The sequence below is a fragment of the Nematolebias whitei genome, chromosome 6 (assembly GCF_014905685.2).
Source record: "Nematolebias whitei isolate Nwh7 chromosome 6, NemWhi1, whole genome shotgun sequence".
NCBI lineage: Eukaryota > Metazoa > Chordata > Actinopteri > Cyprinodontiformes > Rivulidae > Nematolebias > Nematolebias whitei.
In genome coordinates, this window is record NC_056503.1 from 37,551,913 (window position 1) to 37,569,409 (window position 17,497).

At 37.5% G+C, this 17,497-nt stretch overlaps 1 protein-coding gene across 1 annotated transcript in view; it reads right to left on the minus strand.

The window, feature by feature from the left end:
- Positions 1-16,991, minus strand: part of rpa1 (replication protein A1) — a 36,020-nt gene extending 19,029 nt beyond the window's left edge. The window contains exons 1-12 of the mRNA XM_037677856.1: positions 16,875-16,991; positions 16,583-16,630; positions 14,777-14,855; positions 13,624-13,732; positions 13,417-13,499; positions 13,207-13,290; positions 10,827-10,941; positions 9,394-9,496; positions 9,217-9,285; positions 8,696-8,888; positions 4,160-4,296; positions 3,210-3,358 (exon numbers count right to left, since the gene is read on the minus strand). Of these exons, the coding sequence (XP_037533784.1) occupies positions 3,210-3,358; positions 4,160-4,296; positions 8,696-8,888; positions 9,217-9,285; positions 9,394-9,496; positions 10,827-10,941; positions 13,207-13,290; positions 13,417-13,499; positions 13,624-13,732; positions 14,777-14,855; positions 16,583-16,630; positions 16,875-16,904 (1,199 nt within the window). The 5' untranslated portion in view covers positions 16,905-16,991. The remainder of the gene's footprint in view (positions 1-3,209; positions 3,359-4,159; positions 4,297-8,695; positions 8,889-9,216; positions 9,286-9,393; positions 9,497-10,826; positions 10,942-13,206; positions 13,291-13,416; positions 13,500-13,623; positions 13,733-14,776; positions 14,856-16,582; positions 16,631-16,874) is intronic.
- Positions 16,992-17,497: the final 506 nt, after the last annotated feature.

Genomic DNA, 17,497 nt, shown 5'->3' on the forward strand with positions numbered 1-17,497 from the left:
TTGGATAAGTTTCAAAGTTGGAATTAAATTCTGCTAACACAAAACATTTTTTTATTCCCAGCTTTAAAGTGGATTTAAAGTGATTAATTTAAGTGATTGTTTGTTTGTTTTTTTAATAAAGGGACAGATAAATTTTTTCTTCTTTCTGCACTCTTTTCATTCATTTTCTTTTTGATGAATTTGTTTAGTTTATTTTGTTTCCTTTAAATTAATGAATAAATGAATAAAACAAAATAAAATAAAAAATTTAATGTCTTTAAACATCTGCTAAGTTCATGGCGTAAACCAACACAGACATGTTCCTGTTTTTAGTATTTTACATCACTTTATAATGTAGCTGTTTTTCTTTCTTTTCTTTTTTTAAATATAACTTTCTTGTATTTTTTAATTCATATTTTTTTATGATTGTCTACTGTTGTACTGATAAATATCTCCAGAAGGGGAAACTATATCTTGGCTGCAAGTATCAAACTGTGAAATCCTTTGTTATCTACACATGACAGCAGTTGATCATTAATTACGATGAAGTTTAGCAACTTCTCTGTAAACATTCGAGCTCCATGGCTTCAGTGGTGTGTTCTTCTTGTTCAGTCTGAAGCAGGCAGTCTGATTTCAGTCTGCCGCGCTCAGTTTGCCCCTCCTCAGAGACGGGCAGACTGAGTGGGGCGGATTGGGCACAGCTGGCCGGGCTCAGACTGCCTGCTTCGGGTTGAGCGAGGAGAGCGCACCGCTTAAGCAATCGAGCTCGAATGTCCAACGTAAAACTAATTTAACCACGGTTTAATGTGGTGCTATGGCTCTGAAGACATTGCACGTTGCCGTCTTGTTTTGTGGTGTTTAGTGTAAAATACGTCCACACAGCGGACATGTTTAGATGAAAAGTTGGTTAGCTGTTAGCCACAATGCTACTGCACGTTGTAGCTGGCTGCAAACTATGAAATGGATTTCCTGAATGTGAGGCGGGTCTTATTACTCTGGGTTCATGAGACGCGCCTCCGCTCAGGAAATCCATTCCATAGTTTGAAGCCAACGTGCAGAGCCGCTGGCAGGGAATCACATGAGAAGTTTCATCATACACAGACATCATGGATCTGAAAAATTTGATATGTAAATTATGCTGGTATTGGAGCCAGATACCGATACAGGATCGTCACCATCCCTAGTTACAATAAGAGAAAACAACTAATAAATAGGCCTGTCACGATAACAAATTTTGCTGGGCGATTAATTGTCTGAGAAATTATAGCGCTAAACGATAATATTGTTTGAAATTTGACAATAATTAGTAATTGTTGTCAAATTTAAGAAGAAATGTTTGTTAATTTGTTTTGCAAGTAGTACCAGTTTTCGACCACCGGATGGCAGGATAAGACAGTTTGAACCGAAGGATGGATAGTGAGGGAGCAAGCAGCGTGTCTCTAAGAAAAATGGGACGGAGGCCCCTTAACATGACATAGGCTGTCTCTCTTTGGTTTTCAAAATGATGGATGCTCTGTGTGGATTGAGCTGTTTAGCATAGCATTTTTCACACAAAGCTTTTAATTAAAAAAAAAAAAAAAACAGTAAACAAGTTCTCAACTTCTTTTTGCAAGGAAAAACAACTTTTTACATGAAGGCATGGGTTTCAACCATGAATTTTGGATCTTCGACAAGATGGAGGTTTTTTCCCTGAGATCGGCTTGTTAGCTTAGCTCATAGGTTAGCTTCTCAGCTTAGCTGCTTTTAATGATCCAAAAATGCTATTTTGGACGGTTCAAACGGATTTCAAAGAGAAGAGAGAATGGGAGGGGTCACTGAAGAGCACCGGAGTTGAGCCTTGTCATCCAGTGTCTTCAGAAAGAGAGCGACACGGAGAAACGATTAAGCCGATAAATGAAAAGGAGGTTGATAATTTTCATTTATCACACGAATAATTGATTTGTTTATTGCGACAAGCCTATTAATAAAAACAGTATTGTTTTCAGTTTATTCACAAGTGTTTGACAGTTCGTCAACATTCTGCAGGCTTCATGCAGATTGACTTGGATTGAGTGTAATGAGTCAGGTCTCGCCTCCAAACATCTGTGACTTTTAAACAGTTCATTAGTGTATGCTTGAAAACCTGCAGGAGCCCACTATCTACAGAAGACCCACACTGACCAAGCTTTCATCTGCGGGGGCGTACACCAACCAAAGAATGCAAGGTTCATTACCCCAGACTGTCCAAATGAGAACGAAAAGTACACAAATGTCATTAAATAGAAGAGAACACAAAATGTCTATAAACTCTATGCAACAAGGTGTTAATGGTGTAACAGCATAGCAACCTGGAGTGATCTTAATTAACATTTTCTATCCCAAAGCAACTGAACTCGCAAAATGAAACAAACAAGTAAAAAAAACAGGAGTTTACAACCGGCATAAAGATTTACACTGGACCACAAACTAGCACATATTTCAAAGAATAAAGAAAAAGAAAAAAAGACTTTGACTTGTAAAACTATGCCAGAATGGGCATCATCTGGCACTACAGGAAGTCAAAGAAATATTTTCATCATGTCAAAGTAGCTGTCAACACAGCCAGCTTAACAAGAACTATAAAATGACCAGTCTGTGTAACAAAGAACGTACGTTTGATCATTTTAAAATAATGCAAGTTTGGTCATTTTATACTTATATGTATATATATATTGGTATATATTTAAAAAAAACATACAATTCCTAATTAATGTTGTTCTTTTTTGAGGACAAGAAATAATTTAGGTGATGCAGAATGAATCAACTGATACAAGCCAACCCTTGGAAAACAAACTAAACCCAACAGAAACGTTCAAATCAGCACAATCACACAAAGATAAGTCTGGATTTCATTTCGTTTAGAAAGTCAGTAAGAAGACTTGAAAAAAATTATTCACAGATTAACCATGATTTCCATTTCTATGTAATGCTTCAGTGAAGCACCCCCACATTGTGGCTGATGGGGGTGCGAAAGCTAATCCTGATAATGAGAATTAGAACATGCACTCGTGCAGCTTGAACAATGAAAACCTTCCATTTAAATTCTGGGAGTATTTAGATTTTAAAAGCCCTATCTGCATGAAATAAGCAGAGAGCGGGTTTAAATAACAGAAGCACCTGGAAATTAAGACGTGCCATGCTTAGCACCTGTTACACGAGTTCTATAAAAATGGTCCATTGGGTAATTTCTGCAAAACTCCAGGCTCACTTACCAGCCTCTGAGCTTGTACGCCTCTGGGATATCAGGGTTGATCATCATGGTGCTGCTGAAGGACGCAGAAAGCGACCGGCCTCCAAAGTCTGAGAGCTTTGCACCCTTAATGGCAAGAATAGGTTGTCCAGCGCCATCAAACTTTTCTGCCTGCGCCCAACAACAACAACAAAAAAAGCCATTAAAACTGTTGCATTTAATCCGTTTAACATTTGAAAAATTCAGATTTATGATCAACCTCAAATCACGTCATCACACTCGTCACCACTGAACACGCAGTACACTTCAGACTGATTAAAGAAGACACTTCTGTTTTCTTTCTTTTTTTTGAGCTAACAATTACATATTCGTTAAATACTTTTTATTACAATAATCTGCAAATATCAGAGGAGAAACAAGAATAGACGGGGAAGAGTGTGTGATGGAGATGGTTAGGGGCATAACGCCTTCATACAAAGAGGAAAATATTTGAACACTTGCAATGCGGCATCGCCATTGTCCTTTAACCAACTACACTTTTTGTTTTGTTTTTTTTATCTTACAGAATATGGGCTTCTTGTCAAAAAAAAATGAAACAAGGTGATTCTTGTTAAGAGAAACAAAAGACTAAACTCAATACAGATACATTTAAGGAGTTTGCTGACTTTATAAAGAAGTTCAAATTTATCTGCTTCTATTAAACAAAACATTGTTTAATTTATTAGAATGACCTAAAACTGCTTAAAGCAACCTTTGACGTAACAGTTTTACACAAAACCTCAGTTCCTAAAATATTCCGCTTTCATACTGAAAAACCTAAGTTCAACTAAGAAAAACAAAGATGATAATAATAAAAAGGTGTATGATGATCTATAACCATCAGAATAAACTCTGTTACTCTCACATTCTAAGCCTGTTCAAAAGGCTGGCCCTCAAAGCTGTGCTCCATTACACAGTTCAGTCTTTGCTCACCTCCTCTCCCCACAGTGTGACTGTCACCATCTTCCCAGACATGTCCATCAGACTTAGTGTTCTCTTGGAAACTTCACGGTTCGTCTTTGTTGTGAGGCGGGTCACCTCGTCCACACTCTTGCACACTCCGATCACATCTGCAATCCAAAACAAATCACCGTTACACAAATCAGTTACGACTAAAGCACAACTGATATATTGGTAGGGCCCAATATTTTTAGACGATAGACATTTGGGGACCTATCTGTATCGGTGACAATTGTCCCATTATGCGCGGATATAAGCACTTCTAATTTTTACCCTTAAAACGCTGGGAAGTGGGAACCAGATGTGCCCTTACTTGCACACAATGTAATTGCACAATGTATCCAGCAGAGGGCGAATGCAGACTACTTTCAAGTCATGGCCGTTCACTTTAGCTGTCACTTTCAGCACAGCCAAAGCAGCAAGCAATACTGTGTAGTGTATATTACTGAACAGAGCACAGTAAGTTTATTTTAACTGTTCTATAAAATAAATCAACAATAATAAATTAGCTCCAATCCTCCAACCCGCTAGTCATTAGCTACACGTCTCTCAAAGTTAGCAAGCTAACGTTTAAATAACCAAACAGGCTATTGCCTATATAATTTTAGCCAGAACAATAAATTTAACGTAGAAGTAAAATAGTTCAGCATTAGTAAATTAGACTGTTTCAACAATGAACAGGGAAGGGGGTTTCTTTGTTCAATTCATATTTTTGATAACTTTTATGGCGAATAGTGCGAATAGTGGAGGATAGAAAAAGTGAACGCGAGTTAGGAAGACTTCAAGTGTTAAAACAGATTTACAAGTAGCTGTTTACTTAAGATCCTTGGGGGTGAACAGAGCTCAAAAATTTTCAGCCATTACATTATGTCCTCACTACGTCGTGGTTCAACTTTCGTGGACTGGCTCTTTCGCTTTTTTTTTTAAGTAAGATTGGACATGACACACATTTGGCTAACTGATGGATGATCCGCACGATCGGCATGGGTTTCGTTTTTTTTTATTTTTATAAATTATTTTAAATTATTTAGCACCTGCTGCACCTGTGAGCAGCCCACAGCTGCAGGAGAAGCCTCCTCCTGCAGCATGTCAGGATCTCCGCTCTGCAGCAGAGAAGTGGGCGTGACCAAGAGCACTGGCAGAGAGCAGCCGGAGGCAGAGAGAGCAGAGATCATGACATTCTGTGCTCTTTTAGAACGTTTAGAGTTCAGAATAATTGTTTGGAATATTGCAAGAGTGTGGGAAGGGTTTAAAACACTTTAATATAAATAAATACTAAAATAAACTACTACTTACTACTATTCCTACTTTGCAGTTTTTCCACTTACTGCGGGGGGCAAGGTACTGAAAACCCTGCGATAAACGAGGGACTAATGTACATCAGTTATTGGCATTTGCCCGCCTCTTCCAATATCCGTTTCAACAATAGCCACAATTTCCAAATAGTTCAGGCTCTAGTTAAGACATTGTGTCTGTTAACAACTACCCGATTCTAAACCTAGTTTTCTAGCATGTATCTAAAATTGTCTTATAACCTGTACTGAATTTTCTAAAGGAAATCAAATTGGGTTTGTCCAATTTGTCAAACTACCCGAGATAACATTTGTTAAACTCAACTGGCACAAAACAAATAAAATAGAACAATCCCATGAGATTAATCTTACTTTTAGATTGACAGCGCAAATATGTGTTTTGCTTCAACCATCACTGGTAAGTACTGGTACATTCAAACTATTGAAACTGAAACAATAAATGGTATTCAAACAGTTTCCACAGATCAGCAGACATACTTTGACTAGACTGACCTGACAAAATCTGAATGTTAAAAGTGTCTGACGATCGAGTTGTTTTTTAATCTTTCCCTGGAACATGTGACGTATAGACTCAGACTAGGCTCATTAACAATTAGGATCAAGCACAAGATGTGAAGCCATTGGTTGAAAAAGTAGCTTCATCAAGATTTGTCCTCTTAATTCTAATCCCTTTCAGTTCTAACCCTGAGCATGCAATTAATAAATATGCATGATGTTGGTATGCAGGAGAAAAATTACTCCAATAGCAACTGCAGATGCAATCTTTAAAATATTTTGATTTTTTTCCCCCATCAATTCATGTCTAAACCTTTGTTGTAGCATGCAGTCGATCTGCACGACAGACCACTGCACTAAATCAGATTTATTAACACACATTTGATCTTCCATAGTATAGCAATTACCTCAATCCTTCAGAGTTCTCGTCACCACCCTGCACAACAAACCGTACACATAATAGCTAATTATAGGAAGCTTAGAGAACACCTCTGCAGGATGTAGGCTGAGCATTAGCTCATTTGTCATTTTTGAGAGACACACGCACACACGCAGTGTGCAAGACAAATAATGTGATGAAGCTTCAAAAAGTGCACAAAACATGTGGACTCGTCCACGTTAGCCACGTGGTTTAGTGCAGTCTGTTATTTGAGGCGACTGTTTAAACACTACGGTGTTGTGTATTATGCAAATCTGCTTAAATGTTTATTGAATAAAACTAAATGATGGCAAAGTAACACATTATACTTAAAATGATAGTGAGTCTTCTTAAAAAGTATTCAATTATTTACCTTTCCCCCTTTTTTATTTTATGATGACGTAAAAAAACTTTAGCACCGACTCATTTTGACAGGTCAGGATGTGGGTGATGTAACAATATTACGCAACTCAGCCTCACAAATCACTGCTGTAAAGGACAAACCTCAGTTTAAGGCTCTGCTCACAAAAACGTGACTTAATCCTAAAATTTTCAAGTTAAGACCAACGTGTACAGTTAACAGAGGCGTTAACGGTACATGAATTCATACTGCAGCCATTTAAATTTGGGTAAACGACAGTCTGGTGAAAAACTTAGTTTTTACATGACCCTGTATGAAATTGTTGAGGCATGAGTTGGTTTTGGTGATGAAAATCCTCTGGAATGCTCCCAATCTGACTAGCTGTTCACTTGACTCTTCATGAGATTTTCTTTCTGATTTTTTTAAACAAATTGTTCAGACTGCAGGTAAGTTAAAGTTTGCTCACCACTCCACAGAATCCCCACTTCCAAAAAAGACCAAACTTTCCCAGCCAGCATACCCACATAGATACTATTTTAAACTTTATGCATAATCCTAACTAGAGAAATTGATTTCCTGCAAAAATACAGTGTGAACGCCTATTGCTAAAGAACTTGCTGAATAAACCACTGAAATGAGCTACAAACATGCTGAAATGTAGCTGAAATGGAAGAACAAGCCAAAGTTAGCAGAAGAAAGCAGAAAGAACACGATTATGTTTAAATACGCAGAAATTAGCATAAAAGCTGAAATTAGGGGGGAAAGGTAGCTGAAAAGGCAGAAAGAAGCTTAAACTACCAGAAGGAAGTGGAAGGAGCTGAAATGAGTTTTAAAAATGGTGAAATAGCTGAAAAAGCTAAATTTAAAACACAAAACAGCTAAATGGTAGCTGAAATAGCAGAAAAAGCTTAAACTAGCAGAAATAAATTATTTAGACTGAAAGTATCAGAAATTACCACAAAATTATTAGAATTTATCTGAAAAATGCTGAAATTAGGTAAAAGTCTTTTCAGCTAAGTAGCTGAACAGGTGGAACAAATTTAAATCAGCAGAAGTTTGCCCAATTGGGCTGAAAGAAGCAGAAATGAGCAAAAAATATTGGAAATTATTTGAAAAAAGCTGAAATTAGACAAAAACAGCTGAAAAGTAGCTAAAAAGGCAGAAAGAAGCTTAAATTACCAGAAGGAAGTGGTGAGAGCACATTCTTGCTGAATTAAGCTGAAAAAAGCTTAAATGAGTGCAAAAATTGTGGAATTAGCTGAACAAAATTAAAATTAGCATAAATACAGCTACATAGCAGCTGCAATAGCATAGAATGCTGAAACTTGCAGAAATAATCTGAAAGGAGCATAACAAGCTGAAATTAGCAGAAAGTTAGAAACACAAAAATGTTGTAAACAGAAATAATCTAAAAGGAGCACAAAACAGCTAAAATTAGCTAAAAGTAGCTAAAAAAAGGCTGAAATTAGCTAAAAGCAGTTGAAAAAAAAAAACTTTAAATATGCACAAGGAAGCTGAAAGAAGCTGAACCAGAACAAAATGTGAAAGGAGCAGTAAAAGTTGTAAACAGCTCTAAAAATTTGAAGGATGTAAAATGAGCTCAGTTCATTTTCTGAGGAAAAAAATGTCAGAAAAGGCTAAATATTTCAAAAAGCTAAAGTTGCACCAATACCAAAAGTCGTAGCAGGATTTTCCTGAACGAGCCGAACATTTTGATATACGATTTGTTGAAATAACAGAAAAACTGTGGAACGAGAAAGATGCTGAAAAACGTACGGAGAAAAAAAAATGGATCGCAATACTGTAGTGTGAATGCTCCATAAACATTCACTCAACAAAAAAGTGGAATCAAATCAAACCGAGTCATGTTACAGCTGCTGTCAACTGAAGTTTAGGTGTCCCATGATGCATCAGATTCTTACCAACAATGGCATCCTTGTCTCTGTTCTCCAAGTCACCGATGGAGACAAAGTCACATTGCACCACGGGAACGTCACAGCTGTCCTCACAGGGGATGATGGTGGACTCCCCGTTGAGCGTCATCTCATAGTCGTTTTTCACCGACGTGTACTGCTTGTTGGCAATTTTCAGCGAACCTTTGGAGAAGTAGTAGACCTGGTTCACACAGATGGATGAAGCACATGTTAATCAGAAACCTGGGGAGCATTTCACCTAACTGCATCTTTCAAACAAGATAGGACTTCAGACAGCAGGGGAGGTGGAAGGCATCAACAAAGGCTGGCAGATGATCATAAGCTTCTTATTGTATGGGTGCGGTGCTGCCAGATGACTCATTCACAGTCTCTGTGGTTTTAACTCACAAAGTGCTGGCAGCTGTTGACGGAACAGCGTGCCGCCAAATCTGTCTTCAACGGCAACGTGAAAGGCAGTTTTGGCGGAGGGCTTCGACACGCTGAATCATTATCTGGAAGAAGAGTCTCACCTTGCCAGCTTCGATCAAAGAATAAAACTTGTCCACTTCTTGGTTGAAGCCAGTAACGCGGATTTCACCCTGCAAGAACATTTTTTATGAGAATTGTTAAAAATAAAAGAAACCGTACAACATTTTCAGCGCAAGAGTAACACAGCCAAAAATTAAAAGAGCAATAATGTTACTTACACTCTCATCTACGATCTCCATGGAGAAGAGTTTGCCATCACCCCGAGAGTTGCTCCACGTACGAATGCTGCTCTTGTTGGTTACACGGGCACGGACTGTCCACCTGTTAAGAGATTTTAAACATAGAAGCTCACATAGGCCAGTGATTTACAGTTTAAATGTCCTTGATTTAGTCGTTTATTCACCAACTCAAGCTGTTAATCTGTCCCCAGGTGGTCTTTAGGAATGTATACGACATCCTAAACCTGCATCATTAACTGAGCTCCGCTGCATATGGCTGTAGAAAGACACTGAGGTAACTAATTAAGAGTAAAAAGCACAGTAAGAGTGCCGACTGTGCACTGGCTGGTGTCAACATAATGTAGTCTTTAATAATGTTATCAGAAATACCAGTGTTTGGTGAATAATCCATCTAAATAAAGGGCAAACAGTCTTTGATAGTAGCAAACCACCTGCATGCACAGTATTAGTGTGATTAGATACGGATTTATTTTTACAACTGAACCTTGTAAAATATATTGAGTCAACTGTTTGTTGCATATAACAAATATAGAGATTACACAGAGGCTGACTGATGTGCAGGGTGGGGGTAAATACCAACAAAAGAAAAATATAAATAAAAAGTGAAATTATAAACATTATAGAGTTGGAAGTCTTAAATAAATAGGACTTATTTTATATAATCAGCTAATAAGGCTTCATTTAGAAATCTGGCATTACCCACATGATTTTATCCATTTAGTCACATGACTGACATCCATCTCTTTATGTAAAGGTCATGGATGTTTCACTTACTGATGTCAAATTAACATAGAACCACGTGTGTGAAGTTTTTTTGTCTGCTCAGAGTCTGATAACCAATAAACTCTGATGCCTTCAGGAACTTTGAGCTGTGAAGCAGAGGTCGTCTTGACCTCCCTCTGTCCGATAACACGTATTTAAGCTTTTGCCGACTCCTCCGTGGGCAGACCTTGGAGATTATGGAGCGACATGCAACACACTGTATGCTTGTCTTTTCAATTGCTGCACACCTTGCACGAGTAAATATGGGTTGACAAGACCTTCTTGTTGTCCTCTTTGTGGCCATTTATTTAATGAGTTATGATAGGATAATTAAATTATCCAACACAATAGATACATTTTTTAACTCGGCACAACCAAAGTGAACTCAACGATTTATTTCAGCAGGATTAATAATTTGTTTGTTGTTGTTGTAATATATTATTAATGTGATCTTTCCAATAATGCATTCAAGTTCATTAAGAACATTTGATGTCACAGGCAGTTTAAAGCCTCAGGTAACCGTAGGAAGTTTCATGAACAGATGGTTACAATACAAACAAACATTAAAATATTGACATTTTGTGTCATGTTTGCAATAAAAGTGCATTTTACTGTTACTGCTTAAAAACTGAGGAGTTGTGCATACTCACTTGGACTGGTAGGGGTTGAGGCTGGCAATAGGCACAACTTTGGAGCCCCCCCCTGGAGTATTTGGTGTAGCAGATGGAGCCGTCTTGAACAAATCTCTTTTGTAACCTCTGCTCACTGTTTGAGAAATGATGAGGAAAAACACATGATCCATGAAATGTAATGATGGAGTCCAAAATATATATATTAAAAAAAAAAGATGCATGCATTATTCAGAGGCAAATTACCAAAACCAAAGTTTTTTTTAATTGCAACTGCTTAATCACAGTAATTATCTCACTTCACGGGAAACATTTCATCAAAGGGAAACGTACTGTCTTGCAAGCAGGAGAGATTTACACAGGAAACAAACACGTTATCAACTGGAGCTGCTGGAGATTTGCGATCCAGCATTTTGGTGAGAAACATGATTCACGTTTCACAGAATCAGAGCAGGGTGTGAAATGCTGCAACAAACTCGAGCCGCTCTTCCTCAAGAGAGAAGTGCTGCCTGACTTGGAGATTTTGCGTTTGAATAAGCGCTGCACATTTGATTTGTGTGCGTCTCACGCGGAGGATTAGAGTTCAAAGTGTCCATTTAAGTCCACGCACTCTTTGCCAACCGCTGCACTTCTGGTAATTAAGCCCCCAGATCAAGCAGCGCACGTAGAGAAATGAACAAGGACTGTGCTGATGAGGAGGATGGTTGCCTCAACCTTAATTCCCACAAGGCAGATTTGAGGAATGAAAACCTAAATCACATGCAAGACGACATCACAAACAATCTGACAGCTGGATTGTGACGCCAACAGTCTCCGTTTATTTCATGAAATACTTTTATTTGGACTCACCTCATCTACACACTACTAGAATTTGTTGCTGCTGCATTTTTTGTTAAATATAAACTCGTACAACGACAAACATAACTAGAGAAATTGCATTTCCTGCGAAAATGCAGTGTGAATGCTTATTGCTGAAAAACAGCTAAGATTAGCTAAAACCTGCTGAAATGTAGCTGGGATTAAAGAACAAGCCTAAGTTAGCAGAAGAACGCAGAAAGAACACAATGTTGCTAAATTAGATTTAAAATAAAAGAAGAAATGAGCACAAAAATTAGGAAATTAGCTGAAAAAGCTGAAATTAGCAAAAAATTTGCTGAAAAGTAGCTGAAAAGGCAGAAAGAAGCTAAACTACCAGGAGTGAATAAGTGGAAGGAGCTGAAACGAGCTAAAAACAAAAAAGTGGAATTAGTTGAAAAAGCAAAATTTTGCACAAAACAGCTAAAAAAATAGCTGAAATAGCAGGAACAAGCTGAAACTAGTAGAAAGAAGTTAATTGTGCTGAAAGTAGCAGAAATGACCGAAAATAACTTAAATTTATCTGAAAACTGCTGAAATTAGCAGAAAAATGCTAAAATGCTATAAAAAGTAGCTGAAAAGGTAGAACAAGCTTACTTAAATTAGCAGAAGAAAGCAGAATGAACATATGTTTACCCAGTTGGACTGAAAGAAGCAGATATGACCACTAAAAAGTGGATATTATCTGAATAAAGCCGAACTTAAAAAACAGCTGAAAATAAGCTAAAATGTCTAAAAGAAAGAAGCTTAAATTACCAGAAGGAAGTGGAGAAAGCACATATTTTGCTGAATTTGACTGTGAAAAAAAGTTAAAAATTGGCTTAAAAACAGCTAAATTGTAGCTGAAATAGCAAACAAACTGAAACTTGCATAAATAAGCTGAAAGGAGCATAACAAGCTGAAATTAGCAGAAAGAATTTAGAAGAAGCACAAAAATGTTGAAGTTAGTGGAAAGAATCTGAAAGGGGCACAAAACAGCTGAAAATTTTTTTACATTTGCACAAGGAAGCTGAAAGAAGCTGAACCAGAACAAAATATGAAAGAAACAGTAAAATTGCCCTGAGACAACTTTGTTGTGATTTGGTGCTATATAAACAAACTGCATTGAATTGAATTAAAAGGTTGTAAACACATCTAAAGATTTGAAGGATGTAAAATGAGCTCATCATTTTCTATGAGAAAAAAAGGCTCAATATTTCAAAAAGCTAAAGTTGCACCAATACCAAAAGTCACAGCAGAATTGTCCTGAAAGAGCTGAACATTTATTTGAGATACGATTTGTTGAAACAACACAAAAATTGTGGAACGAGAAAGATGCTGTACGTATGAAAGAAAAATGGATCACCATAGGGTGAATGCTTCATAAACGTTCACACAATGGCTGCCATGCACTGTAGTTCACACAAGTCCTCATCTGCCACAGATGATTGCTGCCATCTGGTGTCCCATTTCTGAAAACGTGATTTGCCTCCCTTTGTTCCATAAAGAGTACCCGACTCCAGCTTTTAGTTCATGTTCTGCTGCTAACATTAATGTCTGGACTCACCTTCAGTCTTGTTATGTTGCTGCTGTAGTGGGGGTCTGGCTGGAGGGACTGGTGCTGGCGCTTGCTGGAGGCTTTTATTTTGACCTGCAAGAAGACGTTACAACTAACCCATGACAATACTAAGAATCATTATCATGCATTATGGCTTATTGAGCATGCATTTGAATATCATGCATCGCCTGTGCATCTCTAAATGTCAGCAAGTCTTACCATCAAAGTAAGGAGTAGGGTCTCCAATTCTACCATCAACCTCTTCATCAAGAACATCGATTTCCAAAATGATTATGACTCGCCTGTAATCGGAGAAAATACAGCCTCATGTATGCATTTTATAACTCTTGGTATTCTTACCAAAAGTGTTTAAAAAAAAAGAAGTAGTATTTCCAATGAACAAAATGCCCAGCAGAGTTTGCATACCGTCCATCCTTCAGTATGTTGGTCACGTGTCTCTTGAGATTGCACACGCAGTTTTGGACCAGTATGTTCTCCTCAGCCATGTAGTTCAGCTGGGTGGTGAGCATAAAAGCTGCAAATGTGCAGAGAGATAAACAGTTAGGTTTGTGTAGTCAGGATTTCAAAATCCCGTAGGCTTCATATCACATGAAAAGATGGAAAGTTAATGTTTTCGATTGTATACAGTATTTGGCGTCAACCGGATTCAAGGCAGCTGCCACAGCAAAGTGATTTTAGCAAATACATAAACAGCTAAAATTCGGTCACATTTACCAGATGCTGACCTAAAACTTGTAGCCGACAGTCTTTCATCTACTCCATGAGTAAACGGACCAAGCAAGAAATATTGCATGGTTGCACATTATACTGTTGTTTGACCAACATTGCTATAAATCCATCATTTCATTTCTCAACATAAGATAGTCGTAATGTTATGCTTCCTTCAAGAAATTCTAGGCCTTTCCTTTAAAATTTGCAGGCATCAACCCTAGACTGACTCGGTGCGAAATAAAACCACAAAAGCCAATAAAAATGTGCATCACCCTCACATTTCAAATGTCATGGAAATGTTAATCGCATTGACCTTTAAAAAGTAAATAGACAGCATTTATACTGTGCTTTTCGTTTTTTTCTAGTGTTCAACCATTCTAATTTATTTAAAACTATAGAGCCTCATTAATTTATTCCCTGATGATGCATCAGGATAAATTATGCCCCGGGAAACCAGGAGGCCCAGAGACAAAAACTACCAGGCTTCTAATTAAAAGGACAAACTGCTCAATCTTAAAATTACAGCTAGTCTGACCTTTAACCTATATATGTCCTGCAAAGGAAAATGCAGAGAAAGGATAATGTACTGTCTACTGAATGAGGATAATAAAATATAATTCTGGTTGCATTTTTACCACTTTTGAACAATAACTATGCATTTTAGTCTCGATCAACAGATACAGAGCGTGCTGTAGCTTTAACCTCTCTGCATGATTATGAGCACTTCGTTTAGAAAATATTGACCAAATGTCAAGCCTGTCAGTAAAAACTTAAAACGGACATGAATAGAGAACACATTAGAGCACCAATATGTAAAAATGTTAGCGCAATAATAAAAGAAGCTTACATGAGAGAGTGTGACGTCCATCGCTCATCATCACCCTAAAGCGAACTGGCCCATTTCCTCCATCTATCTTGCGTATGTTCTAAAAGTTCATGTACGTCATTAGTTATCAATTAAATTTTTGTCTAGTTCCTCATTAACACAACCATTAATGACAAATTGATCATGATCAGATACCATTTCTAAATACATTGATATCATAACATCAGGGTTCTTTTTTCATATCTTTACATTTCATGGAAACATTTCTTTATACTCATTTCACTCCTCACACAGAAACGCAATGTGCACAATCAATTTTCAATTAACAAACACCGTCCTTCCTGAAAATGAAACAAGCTTTGAATAGTTCCAGGTAAATTATCATTTATGGCCCTGAACAAAATTTGTTGTGCGTTTTGAACTTAACCAGATCTGTAAATTTCTGTATTTTCAATTGTAAGATTTGAACGTATGATCCCTGTAATCTGTATTGTGAATGATATGAACTGCTTTCAGGAGAAATAAAAGTGAATGTAATGTTTTAGAATTGTTACATCAGACCTCCACGAATTAACATAAATAAGGAGAAACTATATAAATATATAAATGAATATATAATAAATATATAGATTTTGCTTTTGGAAACTTTAACTCCTCTTTTCCTGGATGTAAATCACCTTTTTTGGATGATTGTTTCCTCTGGTATCGGATGCTGTGCAGCTGGAAGGATTTTTTACTGAAACTTGTTTTACTTTCGGACATTTGTTATGATGCGTAACCATGACGACAATATGTTGGGTGTTTTTTTTTTTACAACCTGGAGCAGCTGATTAACATCTCAAAAGTTCACATAATATCTCAGTTACAGCCCCAAATATCAAATGAATTGAAAAGGAGGCTCCGTAGATGCATTCCCGTCTCCCTGTCGGCTGTGCTCGAGTGCTTGACCACTGAGATCCTGGAACTAGCAGGAAACGTGGCTCGTGAAAGCAGAAGGACCGGGATCATCCCCCAGCACCTACAGCTTGCTGTCCACAGCAACAAGGAGCTCAGTGGGCTCGTGAGAGGAGTGACCATCGCACTGAGAGGAGTTCTGCCTGGAATTCAGGCGGTCCTGCAGCCCGGGGAAGAGACCAGCCGAGTCTGGGTGGACGGATCTGGCAGCATCTGTGGGCAGTTTCTTCGGATCTGCTGTGGAACGGACCTTTACAAGAGATCCTTCCTGCCTACAGCCATCAGTATCTAGAACATCTCTTAATGAAATGAGGTTAACGAGTTACAACATTTAATTTCCCTTTGGAATTAATAAAGTATTTTTGAACTGAATTGAATATGGAGTGATGTATGATCTAATACCTGCTTGGCCTTCATCAGTACAGCAATACTTCTTGATACTTTGGAAATATATTTACTAGTATTATATTGTGTGCTTTCCAACCAAGTCTCTCATGTGTGATTAGTCATACAGCAAAACATTTGTATACAAATTATACCTAAGTTAATGCTAGTATGTTTCCTTGTACATGAATATTAAACACCATTTTAAAAAGGGCGGTAACTTTTTTTTTAATCCTTAATTTAAATTAAAAAGCCATCACGTGAAATGCAACTGAATATAATTAACAACCTAAAATGTATAATTATTATCTTTATTCACATTTTCTTAAGTCGGTGTGTCAGTGACAATCAATGTAGGGACAACATGGATGCGATAATACACCTCAGTAGTTTGCCAAAATGAAAACATTACGAAAGAAATAGATGTAGCTGAGCTGTATTAAGTTAAACAAAATAGTTCCGATGATAGTTTTTATCAGGTTTACTCACCACCAACTGCAGAACTGCTTCGTTCCAACCGCTGCCATTTCCCAAGGCCTGAAACACAAATAATTAAATGTCACACGAACGTGTAAAAATTAAAAACCAGCGTCTAAAGTCAATGTCAACGACTTTAAATTAACATGGGTTTATTGAACTGTCAGTAAACACAAAATGACTACTTGCTAGTTAGCTTTACAGCTAACAAAGACGACACAACAGAATTCTGTAATATCAAAATGTTGGAAGGTTTTACTTAAAAATACTTCAGTTATGAATGAACGAGTAAAATTAACCATACCTCTATCGCGCCCTCGGACAGTTTTGTCATGGTTCCAAAAGAAGAATTAGCAGCAAAATATAAATGGACTTTAATAACTGCTAGACAGGTGTGTTCTTCGAAACTATCGCTGAGCTTCTAAGTTATGTCTGTGGCGCCAAAGGGTTAGACAGCGCGCGCGAAGAGTCAAATGTGTCGTCGATTTCCGTTTCCGTTAACAGATCTGACTTCAGTTTCTAAAAAGTCACAACAGCAAGCCTCCGTGCATCGTGCGCAACACCAAACTGACCGGGGACCAGCGAGGCGTTTCTCAGCGCCAAACTCATTTTAGTGACGTCAGGTAAATAAAGGACGCGTTCAAAGACGTACCAAAAATGGGAAACTACACGATTTATATTTGTTATTGTTTTTATCGATGGTACAAGTTTTAATATCAAATGCAACTTGTAAAGTAGTTACATCATAACATGAGATGTCAATGTTTGTATGAAGACAATGTCTCACTTTGCATCTATTTTTGTTAGAGGAAACAAAAAATAGAAGATATATTTAAAAAAAAAAAAAAAGTGACAACGCATGCGCTTCCATGACCAAACGCTTCGAGCATAGTAAGATGTGTTCAAGGACTATTACTGCTGTTGGAA